Source organism: Lathyrus oleraceus, chromosome 2 (genome assembly GCF_024323335.1).
Source record: "Lathyrus oleraceus cultivar Zhongwan6 chromosome 2, CAAS_Psat_ZW6_1.0, whole genome shotgun sequence".
NCBI classification, from domain to species: domain Eukaryota; kingdom Viridiplantae; phylum Streptophyta; class Magnoliopsida; order Fabales; family Fabaceae; genus Lathyrus; species Lathyrus oleraceus.
In genome coordinates, this window is record NC_066580.1 from 79,534,779 (window position 1) to 79,549,834 (window position 15,056).

Here is a 15,056-nt window from a genome sequence, read left to right on the forward strand (position 1 = left end):
GGTTAGAGGCCCATACAGTGAAAGATACCCAAAGTGGGTTAGAGACCCATACGGGTGACAATCACTTGGATAGAGTTTGAGACTTATAGAGGACCCGATACCCACCGCAAAAGTAGAATCATACGAGCATGCATGAACTGAGTTTGCCCTAGACGTATGTCTGCCCAAGGATTGGTGTTTCGTGAATCTGAATAGTGATTTGTTTTGAGTTGTGAGAACTCAGAAGCATGTTCCCATACATTGTGATACTTTTCCCCATCACTTAAGTCTTCCTTCCCTTGTTAGCTTAAGTTAGATATTGATTAGAAAACTCTATAGAGTCAAGTGGACACATAAGATAGGGAACCCATTGAGATTATTATCTCAATATTGATTATTTTTCAGGTAGTTCTAATTAGACAAGATAGCGTTACAGGGAGGATTAAATGTATTTCTAGACATATATTATATGTGAGTGTTACAGGGAGGATTAAATTGTGTGCAATTTTTGTCTGCATCAACATAACATAATTGTTTCATTTTTATCGTACACTATTTTAATTAAAAGTATTTATCAGGATTGAGATGAAAAGTTAGAAGTTCTGACATTTTATGTGATCTTTGATGACATTCATTCAGTCATTTGTTGATTAAGAAGTCAAAAGACTTGGTTTCTCAATCTTAATACATCATTTATTTTCATGACATAATGTTTCAGAGGTTCAGTGAATAAGAATCTAGATTGTCGTCATCTGAATCTTTACAAAATTTTGATTGTGTTAAAAAATCAGAAGTAAATAATTCAAAATTAAATGTTTAAAATATCGTTCAGAATAATTTTTTGATCTACGTACAAATCGGTTCAATCATTTTTCAAATATACGTCGAATTAACGGACAAAAAATTTAAAAATCAAACTTGCAGACGTCAAATTTTTTAATCTACGATTCACGTTGTTTAATTTGACGTGCACGTCTATTTTTTCGATCCCATTCTGATTAACTTCAGCCTTTTAATCGATTTTTATTTTAAAATTTAATATAATTTTTCGAACACCTAAATTTTTTTTCATTTTTATTCAATTTTATTTTTATTTTTAACCAATTTAATTAGTGAAATTTATTAGAATTAATTGTGTTTTAATTATAATTTTATTAAATTTTATTTTATTTTTTAAACTTGTGTTTTAATTTTTCTCTACACGTCCCTAACAGTTGATGGAGGAGAATTTTCTTTTCTAAAATCAGAACCACTACCAAGAGGATACTAGTGCATAGTGGAAAGGAGGCTTCCATTTATTTACCATTTGTTTCTCTTATCACAGTAGGAAGACAATTTTTTCAGAAAAAAAGAAAGAAACCAAGACATTTTCTCTCTTCTTTCTTCTTCTCCCTCACGACTACTTCTTTTTTTCCTCCTCCTTCACTCATTTTTTTCTGCTACACCAATATTCACCATTCATCTTTTTTCTCATGAAGTCCATCGGCCTCATTTTTCATTCAACAACACACACATCACCTTCAACCACCTTCAATCACCTTCATCACCATAACTTTATCATCTTCATGAACAACCATCTCATCATCACCACCACCACTGCAGAATCCGCGCCTCTATCTCCTTTCACTCTCTCCATCTTTCAAAACACAACCCCAGCGTGAAACTCCCACCACACGCACACTCCCAAACACAAACTAGTCTCCTCACGAAAACCAAGCTGCAAACAGCAACAACCTCCGCCGCAAATGATTCTTGGTGCAGAGAGCAATAGCTCTACTAACAAGGTTAAAAAAATCTTTTAAAAGAGATTGTGAAAACATGTTAAAAAGTTTATTTTGATACGAAATATTTCCATTACACACTGTACTTCACCATCAACTAAAAAAAGAGTTGAAAGAGAACAAAAGAGTTAACTCATAAATACAGCTTAATCAAAAGAAACTTTCACATACTCAAAAAAGTTATTTGCATACACACTAACATAAGGGAACAAAATACTCACAAACTACTACACTTAAGTAATAGCCAAGTCCATACATGTCTCAATCTCTTAAAGCTGGAACTCGACTACACACAATTATTATTTGTTTTATTTTAACATTTTATTAAGAGACACAAACATCAAAATATAGGAAGAATAAGAGCTCATCCTGTAATCTGAATGGGCTTAGCTTCAGGCTTCTTAACCTCCTCTTTAGGAACAGTAACGGTAAGAACACCGTTTTCCATAGCAGCCTTCACCTGATCAACTTTAGCATTTTCCGGCAACCTGAAACGGCGGAGGAAACTCCCCTGACTACGCTCAACACGGTGCCAGGTGTCGTTCTTGTCTTCCTTTTCAGTTTTCCTCTCTCCGCTTATCTTGAGCACACGATCTTCTTCTATTTCAACTTTCACTTCTTCCTTCTTCACTCCGGGAAGATCAGCCTTGAACACGTGAGCCTCCGGTGTTTCCTTCCAGTCAATGTGAGCGTTGGCAAAAGCTGCCGTCTCGTTGGTGGTTCCGGTGGCGGATCTTGCGAGTTGGAAGTTCTGGAATGGGTCCCATAAATCTAATGAGAATGGATCGAATGCATTGGTTCTTCGTCCTGTACCGAAGACTCTTGGAATTATCGACATAGTAATAGAATGGCAAAAGAGTGAATGTGTTTTTGGTTGTTGAGAATGTGAAGTTGATTATTCGATGATGAAGAATTGAGGATGGTGTGTGAGTATATATATAGTTGTGGAGGATGCTTCGTGAAAGATGAAGCAAGTGTCACATTTTGAAGAAAAGAATAGAAAGGTTTAGAGTGTTCTGCAAACTGTTAATCAAAGTGACATGCCATATTGCCAGCTAGATTGGAATTATGAAGACCTTTCTCGAACATTGGAAAGTTTGGTTTTCTCTTTTCACATTTTTATTACTTGATTATAGTTGATTACTATTAATTGTTTTATATTAAAAAAAAAATATTATGACTTTTAAAATATTCTTATAATTATTAAATAATTCAAAAAATTCATTGTAATTTAGTTTACTTTATAAATTTTTAAAATTTTTTAATAATAATTTATATATTATTAAAATTAAATTAAATATAAATAATGTAAAATTTATTTTTGTTACTTTAATCCGGAAGAATTCAATTCAATTGTCACTATAAAAACAACATTTAAATAAGATGCAAGACTAAATAACCGAATCAAAATTCTTGTTTTCTAAATAGAAAATCATTAATCCTGAAAAAGAAAAAGGAGCCAATGTCTATTCATTAATGATCAGATTCACTAATCATGTTGGTTTTAGTTATTAGAGCAATAAATTGTTTATTAGTCCAATTAATCTATGCATTACGGGCAACATTATAATTATAATTCGATAATCATTTGTCAAATGATTTCAAAACTACACCAAATTTTATTTTATTGTTTAAAACAATAAAGATTTTTTTGATCTTATCTCTGAGATTATTCTTCAATTTAAAAACGAATAATCAGACTCTCAATTAAAAATTCTTTTGTTTTGTAGTGAAACAATTTTTTTTAAACCTTTTAAATTATGGGCGATTTTTCAATAATAAAAGTAATTTGAAATTGTTTATCTAAAGACATACCTTCAATGATGATTTCATGAACAATCTTTTGAAATTAGTGACATTGAGAGATCTTTCATTTACCATATGATATTTTAAGTAGTGGCTAACAACATACTCCTTACGATATCATACTTGTTTTTCAGAACTTCTCAAAACCAACAAAAAATACTCCCCCACCCCCACCCCCCAAAAAAAACATATTTCTTCAATTTATTAGATAGCTAAGGGATAAATTAGTTCTGGATACAGATTTCGATTTCTATCAACTGCAGTTTATGTCTTTATTTTTTTAAAAGTGACTTCTTCCTTTTTATTTTTTATTTAATTGTTAAATAATCTATTCTTTCGATTAAACTCATAACCGAGGGGTTCACATATTTTAGAGTGTTCAACAAACCGTTAATCAAAGTGACATGCTAGCTAGATTGGAATTATGAAGAGCTTTCTTGAACCTTTGAAGTTTTGGTTTTTTCTTTTCACTTTTTTAAGACATTCTAGTTGACTTTTATCTTTTAATTAAATCTTCTAATTATACTCTTAATTTATTATTATTTTACTATGCATTGATGCTAATTTGAATACACCAATAGTTGATAAGGATAGTTTACTAAAATCACTATTCTCTATTTTTTATTTATTGCATTTTTTTAATTTATATGAAAGTGTCAATTATAACACTTATTTTGAGACAGATATTTTTAACAATTATTATAAACAATTCAAAAAATTCATTGTAATTTAATTTATTTTATAATTGTTTTTAGTTATAAATATGAAGTAATTTAATTTATTTTATAATTGTTTTTTTTAATTTTAAATATGAATTTATATATTATTAAAATAAAAATTAAATATAAATGATGTGAAATTTATTTTTGTTACTTTAGTCATGAGAATTTAATTCAGTTGTCATGTTATAAAAACGAAAGACTAAAATTCGTAAAAAAAATATAAAAAAAATGAATCAAATTTTTTATTTTTAAAATAGGGAATCATTAATCTCGAAAAAAAAGGGAATGATAACATACATGACGAGACAAGTCAATGCTTATCCACCAACCATCAGATTCGTCAATCATGTTGATTTTAGTTATCAGAATAATAAATTGCTTTTTACTCCGATAAATTTGTGCATTAGAAGCAACATTCAATTATGATGCTTTAATCATTTGTTAAATGACTTCAAAACTACATTGAATTTTTTTGTGTTGTTTAAAACAACAAAGATTTTTTTTACTCTTATATATGATATTCTTCTTCAATTTAAAGGCGAATAATCAGTTAAAAATTCTTTTATTTTATGAAGAAACAAAAATTTTAGAAACTTTTAACTAGGAGGCAATTTGTCAATAATATAAGCAATTTTAAATTGTCAATCTAAAAACGTACCTTCAATGATGATCTCATGAACAATCTTTTGAAATTTATGACATTGAGCTTCCACAAACCTTTCATCTACCATCTAATACTTTAAGTAATGACTAACAACATACTTTGTAACTTTAGCCTATTTGGTATTATACTTCTTTTTTGGAGCTTCCCAAACTTGTTTTACAATATCGTAGCTACTGTAATAATCATACAAATCATATGCGAGTCCATTCAGAATATGATTTTGTAGTGATGACAGTTTGTCATTACATGATTTTTATGAATATTTGCGATGAATTCAATGAAATTTCAAGTTAAAGACCATCTGCATATGAAGAAGTATGAAGAAAATGAAGAATTCGAAGAAATAGAGCTAAGTCAAGAAATCGGGAAGAAATTATGAAGAAACGAGTATTTTTCAGCATAATTTACATCTTGACGTCTGTCGAATAAATTGATCATATATGGAGTTCCGTAACTCGTTTTGATAACACTGAAACACACTGCGTATTTGGCTCGGATTGCACATGATTATTATAGTTTTATTGTTATTTTCTTGCGTTATGCTTGTCTTTTGTCTTATTTTCAGGTACATTGCCTAAATAAAGCCTTTCACGGAAAAAGAAAGCGAAAAGAGCAAGAATCATAGATTTTCAGTGGAAAATACACATATGGCGTTCCACGTGGCGTTGGCTGTGGGGGTAGCCATGATGTGTAAGCACTTACCCACGTTCCAACGGTCACAAGACCACGTCTTTCACCCATTGTTCACATGGCAGACGCCATGCCTAGATGGCAGACACCATCTTCCCATTTCGCGTCCAGTCAAAGGCGGTTGTAGAAAGTGGCCATGACCAGAGACATTTCCTCCAAACGAATTTTGAAGATTCTACGTAACTTCCAAGACATTGTTACACTATAAATAAGACTTAGATCTTTAGTTGTAGGCATCCAAGTCTAGTTGCAGCATAGACCATAGAATCACACTGTTAAAGCAATAATTCTTCACATCGAAGGATTATTGCATCATTGTTGTAATCGGGTTTAGAGCACCGTATAGTCGAAGTTAATCTTGTCGTCATTTTACTTTCAAGTCAGATTTATTTCAAGTTTGTACCAGATTCAAGTCTCCGATTTGGAGCAGGTTTTTAATACAATTCACATTATTATTATTTATTTCTCGCTTCACTTTTAAATTGTTTATTTCCTCGCACTGCCTTTAATTTGTTTACTTCATTGCTCTACTTTATCTTGTTTATTTTCCTTGCACGATTACTTGTCATATTTATTTTATCATCGCAAAAGATTCATTTTCAAACCATACTTTGAAGATATCATTCTCGCTGTTCACTTTGTTAGACGATTGTACCAATCTAGAAGGGGGGGGGGGGGTGAATAAATCAGTTTTTGAAATTTAGCGCTTTTTTAAAAATGTTTTCAATGGCTACGGAAGCACCCTAGATTTTAATTGTCTAAACAATTTGTTAATGGAAAGAACAGATATGCGTGAAACCGAATGGAATAACTACGATAGAGAAAATCAACCACTATCTAATTCAATCGATTAACTACCACAATCCTTGATATCGTTACCTCTAATAATGCGTTAACACAATAAGAGAACAATTAAAATATTAATAGATTTATGTGAGATTAGTTTTATCAAACACTTGGTGTGCACTTCACACCAAGTATCAATTTCACTAAAATTGAAAGTGCAGAATTTTACTCAGTTGCAATCAAGGTGATTGAACAAATTTATCGAATAGTTACTATGCACCACAATCCATCGATATTGATTTTACTATTAATTTCACACAACTTAATTTCTGCAGAATTTAAAGAGATAAGAGATAGAGAGAACAAGACCAGATTTGTTGAGGCAGTCCCCCTATCGTCCTTGCTTAGGGTACGTCTGCCCTCAATTCTAAATCTAGAATTGAGATGTTTTTACTAACTAGTTGTAAAGGTTGTACAAGATAGCCAATGATCACAACCAACAAACCCTTAGTGTTGTTGCAGCTCCTATTCGGTTCCCTCCCCTTGATTCGAGTAGAACCAAGTCCTTCAAGCGCTTCAAACAAATTTTCGGTTACAACTACCTTATTGCAAGAACGCCACGTTCTTCAAAACTTCAGCTCGGCTGATTTCGAGCGCAAGTCGCTTGAACCCTAAGCTTTCTTCACAATCCTCCAGTTACCGTTACTTGTTTGACCGAACCCTCTGTTCTTTAAACTTTTCACTCGGCTGAATCTACGAAGCAAAGGTTAGTGCAAAAACCCCCAATTCTTGGAGGACAAAACCCTAATGGTTTTATTCAAGAAAAACCCACACAAAGCCTCAACCTAAACTAATATTAACCCAATCTTATTTGGATGTTACCACAGCAGCAATGCACAATGGTCAACAAAGATTATTATGTGTGATTATTGAGAAATGCAATGAAGAATGAAGATGATGAGTGCTTTGGTGTATTTCTTTCATTTTTCTTGTTTTTATGTTGAAGAAGAGACACTTGAATATTTATATGATGCCTGGACCAAATAACAAACATAACAAAATTATTTTGCAAAGTTACACATCAGAAAATTAAGTCTAAGCAGTGGTCAGTTAACCTGTTCATACAGGTCACTCGACTTGTATGGACCCGAGGCAAAATTATTCAAGTAAAACAAGCGATGAGTCGACTCAAACAAAGTTTTTTCCAGGGTTGAGTCGACCTATGACTCAACCTGTTCAGACCCGTGATTGCATGGTTCAAATGAAAATAGGAAATGAGTCGATGCAATAAGTGGATGAGTCGACTCATTCAGGTTTCCCAAGATTGAGTCGACCCATGACTCGACCTGTTCAGACCCGAGAGTTTTGCTCTGAGTCATGAGTCGACTCACGGTTCTTAAACTCCCAAAAATGAGTTTTGAGATGTATTTTGACCAATTTAAATTGATCTCTTATGAACCTAGGATATTTACTATGATCAAGTGCATGATTCACATCTATGATATGCTCCTATATGCTTGGACACGTTGAACCTATATTTTGAACATGTTAGAGGATGAATGCATTCTATGCTATGGTGATACTGTCCAAAGTACACGTTATGGGTGATTAGAAAGGTTTGACATCATTAAAATAAGGACTAGGCATATTTGCCCTCACATACTCCCCCTTTTTTATGATGGCAAACCGTGGCACAAACACGTACATTGATAGACATCCTCCCCTTGATTTTATGTATGCCTTCAAACATTCTGCTATTATTCATCTGCTAAATCTGTTAAATCAACTATTGTTTTTGTTTCCATTTCTTCTCCCCCTTTGTCAACATAAAAAAGAAACAATAAAACAGTCAACATGAAGTAAAGATATTCAGAGTCACTTAGTCAATGACTTTGCAACATATAGACATTAACAACCATGCACATAACATGAAGTCAATGGACGTATATGCATAAATATTTCACAAAGCAAAACAAAATAAGTAAATAAGATTACAATAATTGTTCAACAGAAACTTTAAGACAAATAAGTAACTACAATAACATGCAAACATAGGAAATAGAAATGCATTGAATTAAAAAATCATCTAAGGTCGTCTTTATCGGGAAGGGTCATGTCTGCCTCTATAGCTGTAAGGTGGACTCGAAGGTCTGTCTTCTTCATAGAAGTTGGTTAAGTCAATGATGTTCGCGTTAAGCGTATTTACGGATCCTGCGAGAGCATGCTGAGTGTTATCAATCCTTTGCAGGATGGTGGAGGAAAAAGAGTTGAAGTTGTCACTGTGGGTTTGGATTTGATTCCTTAGGTCCGAATACCGTTCCTCTTGGATGGAAGCAAAAGATGCAAAGTTGTCACCTTGAATCTGAAGCTGATCCTACAAGGTCGTGAATCTCTCCTCTTGAAGTGTAGCAAACTTTTGCTATTGTATTTGCATATTTCTCAACATTTCCACCACTTTAGAATTTTCAGGTTGAGAAGAGGGTGTAGGCATATAGGATGAGCGGTTGTTGGTACATCCGGTTTGTTGCCATTCTCCCCAACCTTGGTTATCGGATGGATGTTGTCCAGGAGTAGGACCAAGCCAATCACCATGGTCAGTGACTTGTTGATCGTGCTCCATAGGTTGAGAGTTGTCTTCATTATTTTCTTCCTTGTCTTCATCATCTTCATCCTCCTCCTCCTCATCATCATCTTCCAAAGGCCGAGCATTAGTACCTGGAACTAGTTTACGGGTCTTGTATAGTCGCGTTGTACAATCCCAAGTGTAGCCCATCAAACTTAATATTTTCTGACAAAATTCTTGATTTGTAGTCATGGATTTATATGGAATTCCTTGAACTGAAACATTTGCTCTATTAAGGATACTTTGAATAAATGAGGGATAACAGAGTGCAATGCCTCTACCTGACTCTTTTAGAGAAAAGATCCTAAGTGCAACGTAGTGCGGCCAATTCACTTTCATTCTATGTTTCAGCACATAAACCATGTGTACTTCGGCCTTGTCAACTCTGGAATAACCTCCTTGTTTAGGACGCAAAATATGCGTCACAACCCAGTGTAAAATCCTGTTAAGAGGCTTCAACTGACCCGTAGTCACACTGGTAGGAAATAAATTGCTCTGAACAACATTTGGAGAAAACGATTTCCTCAACATTTGGTTTAAGGCATTCCTAAACTCATAGTCTGGAGCATACACAGTGTCGGTAATCTTGAGGTTATTTGGAGACGATAGTGGAGAGATCTCAAACAGATATTTCCAAACGTCATCATTCACTTCAATAACCTTATTACCAATATTACATGCAAACTTAAAACTCTCGAATTTTCCATCAACGCCAGTATAAAACAATTTGACTAAATCCTCATTATACTCAGTGATACAATTTAAGAACAAATCAATTTCTTGAAAACTTATCCGTTCAACAATTTCTGGAATGTGCATGCGTCCAGCCACTAATGTTGAGTAAATGTATTGCTTTAGAACTGTTCTGTTTTTGAACTTCTTTTCATAGGTTTCAGCAAGATCATCAGAGAGTAAGGATAAAGCAGTTATAGGAGTATTCAATCGAGATGGTGCAATCCCAGTGTGAGAAGAGGGTCCTCTAGTAGATCTTTTTCCAGATGCTCTTGAAGCCATTTGAGTGTTGTTAGTAAGGAGATCTTAGGGTTTTTGTGTTGAAGAGAGTGATAGAGAGAGGGAAAAGACCAAATGACCAAATGACCAAATGAGTTGATTATGCAGAAAAAAATTCTTGAAAACTGAGTCGACCTAAGTAAGACTCATATGTGTTGTTTCTAGCAACGAAGAGTTGACTCATGGGTCGACCTAGTGGGACTCAAATTTAATGTAGTCTCTGCATTGGGCAGCGAAGAGTCGACTCACGCGTTTAATGAGTCGACACACTCATGTTTGAAATCCCCAAAGACTAGATTCTGGGTAGCGATGAGTCGACGCATGGGTCGACCTGTTGGGACTCGAAGGAAATACAAGGGTTGAGTAATCGTTGATGAGTCGACGCATGGGTCAACCAGTTGGGACCCGAGGAAAATACTGAGATTGAGTTCTCAATGATCAGTCGACTCATGGGTCGACCAGTTGTGACCCGAGGGAAATACTGGGATTGATGAGTCGACTCACAGGTCGACCTGTTGGGACCCGTGTTAGTTGTTAGATGACATGAGATTCAAAAAATTTCTTAACGCTGAATGCATGTTAAATATGATACCTAAGCAAGATCAAGCTTAATTCAAGCATAGAAATGGATCATATTTAGTTCAAACCAACAACATGAATGTCAAAAATTACAAAGAACAAGTATATATACATACATAGTTGATCAATATAGGTCAAATGGATAGGAACGACATTACCTCCAATGGTGATAGATGACAAGTTCCCTCACATAGCCCATAATTATAAATCAATGAATGTACATACATGATATATATATATATATATATATATATATATATATATATATATATATATATATATATACATATATATATATATATATATATATATATATATATATATATATATATATATATATATATATATTTAAACGCGATCCGAGATATCAAGAAGACCAAGTTCCCTACGGATGTGGAAGAAAGGCTCTGTCGCAAGTGGTTTTGTGAAAATATCGGCAAGTTGATTTTTGCTATCAACATGCTCAAAGACAACATCACCTTTCTCAACATGATCCCTAAGAAAGTGATGCCAAATCTCAATATGTTTAGTGCACGAATGTAGGATATGATTTTTGGTTAAATTGATGGCGCTTGTATTGTCACAAAAATTAGGAATACGTTCGAGTTGAACATTAAAGTCGAGTAATTGTTGTTTGAGCTATAAAATTTGAGCGCAACAATTACCCGCAGCAACGTATTCCGCCTCGGCAGTTGACAAAGCAACTGAAACTTACTTTTTACTGTGCCAACTTACCAAGGATTTTGAATAAAAATGACAAGTGCCACTGGTGCTTTTCCTATCCGATTTGCAACCGGCAAAGTCGGAATTGGAGTAACCAACCAAAGAGCAATCACTTCCCTTAGAAAACCAAAGCCCATACTTTGAAGTACCACAAAGGTATCTAAGTATGCACTTGACGGCTTTTAAATGTGATTCGTTGGGACATGATTGATACCTAACACACATACATACACTAAACATAATGTCTGGTCGAGATGCGGTAAGATAGAGGAGAGATCCGATCATACCTCTATACCTTTTTATATCTACTGCCTTATCATTTTCATCCCGATCCATGTTAAAAGCAGTAGGAATTGGAGTGTCGATTACTTTGGAGTTTGCCATATCGAAGCGCTTAAGTAGCTCATTACAATACTTTGTTTGGCTCACAAAATTTCCTTCTTCAAGTTGCTTGATTTGAAGTTCGAGGAAGTAATTTAGCCCCCCCATCATGCTCATTTCAAATTCTCCCTGCATCAACTTAGAGAATACCATGACCAAATTTACGTTAGTAGATCCAAAAATAATGTCATCTACATAGACTTGAACTAAAATGAAGTGTTTTCCTTGACGCCTAATAAAAAGGGTAGTATCAACCTTCCCTCTTGAGAATCCTTGCTCTAGTAGAAATTTGCTAATACGCTCATACCATGCCCTAGGGGCTTGTTTCAGACCGTACAAAGCACACTTGAGCTTATAAACATAGTTGGGATGCTCATGGTTTTCAAAGCCGTGGGGTTGAGATACATAGACCTCTTCATTAATGTAACTGTTTAGGAAAGCGCTCTTAACATCCATTTGAAATAATTTGAAATCTTGAGAATAAACATAGGCAAGCAAAAGGCGTATAGCCTCGAGTCGGGAAACCGGAGCATAAGTTTCCTCATAGTCGATGCCTTCCTCTTGGTTATACCCTTGAGCAACAAGGCGAGATTTGTTGCGATTTATGACTCCATTTTCGTCTAACTTGTTCCTAAACACCCATTTAGTGTCAATTACTCGATGGTCTCGCGGAGGGGGAACAAGATCCCACACCTCATTTCTTTTGAATTGATTAAGTTCCTCTTGCATAGCTAAAAACCAATGTTCATCGAGTAATGCGTCTTTGGAGTTTTTAGGCTCATTTTGAGAGACAAAAGCGAAATGATAACAAAAGTTACTTATCTTTGCCCGTGTGGTAACTCCCTTTGTGACATCTCCTAGAATATTATCGATAGGATGATCCTTATAAAATTTCCATTCCAAAGGAAGATCATTGTTATTAATAGAATGGTCCTCCTCTTTCTTTTCGGGAATATGATACGGCTCCTCCTCAGATTTTTCCAGATGGGGGTTCAACACACTTTTCTTCTTTATCTTTTATTATGTCTTCCAAAGGAACACCTGCACCATCAACAATACTACCTTCTCTGACAGTTTTCGGATAAGATTCATCAAAGGAAACATGCACGTATTCTTCAATAATAAGTAACCTTTTGTTGTATACTCTATATGCTTTACTAGATTGAGAGTATCCGAGAAAGATACCTTCATCAGCTTTTGAGTCAAATTTACCAAGGTTTTCTTTACCATTGTTTAGTACAAAGCATTTACATTCAAAGATATGAAGATGTGAAACATTAGGCTTCCTCCCCTTTAGCAATTCATAAGGGGTTTTGTTTAGAATAGGACAAATGAGTATCCTATTCAATAATAACAAGCCGTATTTATAGCATCGACCCAAAAATATTTAGGAAGGACGTTTTCATTTATCATAGTCCTTCCAAGCTCTTCTAAAATTTGGTTTTTACTTTCCGCAACTCCATTTTGTTGTGGAGTTCTTGGAGCAGAGAAATTATGATCAATGTCGTTTGTCTCACAAAATTCCTCAAAGAGGTAGTTTTTAAATTCACCTACGTGATCACTTTGAATAATAACTATGCTAGTGTTCAATTTGTTTTGAGACATCTTGGCAAACTTTTCAAAAGCAAAAAAAGTGTAACTTTTACTTGCTAAGAAGATAGTCCAACAAAATCTAGAGCAGTTATCTACTATAAAAAAAACCATAGTAGTTTCCACCTAGACTTTTAATTCTAGATGGCCCAAAAAGTTCCATATGGAGAAGTTCAAGGGGTCTCGTTGTGGAAACAATATTTTTAGATTTAAACGAGATCCTTGTTTGCTTTCCCATTTGGCACACATCACATAAGTGATCTTTTAAAGTTTTGATTTTGGGAAGACCAACTACTAGATCTTTTGCGACAACTTTATTTAGCAAGTCAAAGTTGACATGCGCTAATTGCCTATGCCAAAGCCACGAGTCTTCACTCATGGAGATGAGACATTTAACGCTTGTCAAAGTTACTTCATTCAAGTTAAGCATGTATACATTATTTTCCCTCCAACCCTTACGCACATCATTCTTATTATCATTATGTTCAATCATGCAACAATCTTTTAAAAATGAAACTTTATACCCTTTGTCACATAATTGGATAATACTAATGAGATTGTGCTTAAGGCCTTTAACTAAAAGGACGTCTGAGATGGTAGTAGAGGAGGGAATACCTACACTACATTTTCCGAGTATAGCTCCATTGTTATTGTCACAGTAGGTTACGAACCCTTTCTTCTTAGCGACAAAGTCAAAGAACAAGGAAGTGTCACCCTTCATGTGTCTTGAGAATCCACTATCGAGAACCCATGTTCTCTCTGTATCCTCAAAACATTCCACCTATAAATTTAAACTAGGGAAGGAGGTACCCAATTTTCATTGGGTCCTAGTGTGTGAGTGAAACTTTGGTTGCATTTGGGAAACCATTGAAAAATGCCTTTAGGAACTAAAAATCTCCTAAATCGACATGTAGCAATAGTATGTCCCTTTTTGTAACAATATAGACAATTTAAGTTCGGATGAGAGTTGCTTTTACTAACTTGATCCTTTACCACACAAGTGTATTTTTGATAAGGATTATTCATGTTACTTCTAAAATGTGATTGATCAATAACAAAGGTAACTTTAGGTTGTAAAGCCTTGTCTAATTTAGCTTGAAGAGTTCTATCCTCTCTTTACCAAATGTGACAAGTTTCACATCCAGACCATCTAAACCAAAATCCCTTATCATCTTCAGTTTTTCCTTTAGTAGCCTCTATCATAGACTTCTTAAGAGTTTCTAATTCCTTTTCAGAGTCAGAAATCTTCTTTTATAAATGACTAAAAAATTTCTTATTTGAGGCTAAGCGTTTAAAAGGTTCATTGGCCTCATTGTGTAGAGTAATAAAGGCATTTTACAAATCAACATAAGACATTTTATCAACATGATCATCTTTGGAATGACTTACATTCTTTTTCTTCTTTTGATGAGTCGTAAGACAAAGATTGACAATTTCTTCTTCATTACTTGAGTTGCCATCGCTTGAGGGCTCACTATCGCTCTCCCATGCAATGATGCTCTTCTAGCTTTGCTAGATTTATTGTGGCGTTTGTCTTTTCCTTTATCTTTCTTCAATAAGGGACAATCCGACTTTTAGTGACTGACCTCTCTGCAATTAAAGCATGATTCTTTCGACTTAGTTGTCTTTCCTTCCTCTCGATTCGGGAATTTTGATTGTCTTCTATAGTTGACAAATTTTTTATCCGAAAGTTAGACTTCATTTTTTCTAAGGTATCGGTT

The 15,056-nt window shown here is 34.4% G+C and overlaps 1 protein-coding gene across 5 annotated transcripts in view; it reads right to left on the reverse strand.

The window, feature by feature from the left end:
- The window catches only part of LOC127118223 (17.5 kDa class I heat shock protein), a 68,380-nt gene that overhangs the window by 36,628 nt on the left and 16,696 nt on the right, over window positions 1-15,056 (reverse strand). Inside the window, exon 1 of one of the 5 annotated variants that reach the window (XM_051048381.1) lies at window positions 2,297-2,817. The exons of 1 other annotated variant lie outside the window; for it this stretch is intronic. In XM_051048381.1, coding sequence (XP_050904338.1) covers window positions 2,297-2,598 — 302 coding nt within the window. In that variant the 5' untranslated portion in view covers window positions 2,599-2,817. Of the gene's footprint in view, window positions 1-1,900; window positions 2,818-15,056 lie in introns of those variants that run through there. 3 more of the 5 variants (XM_051048383.1, XM_051048382.1, XM_051048380.1) reach the window with 3 other exon arrangements.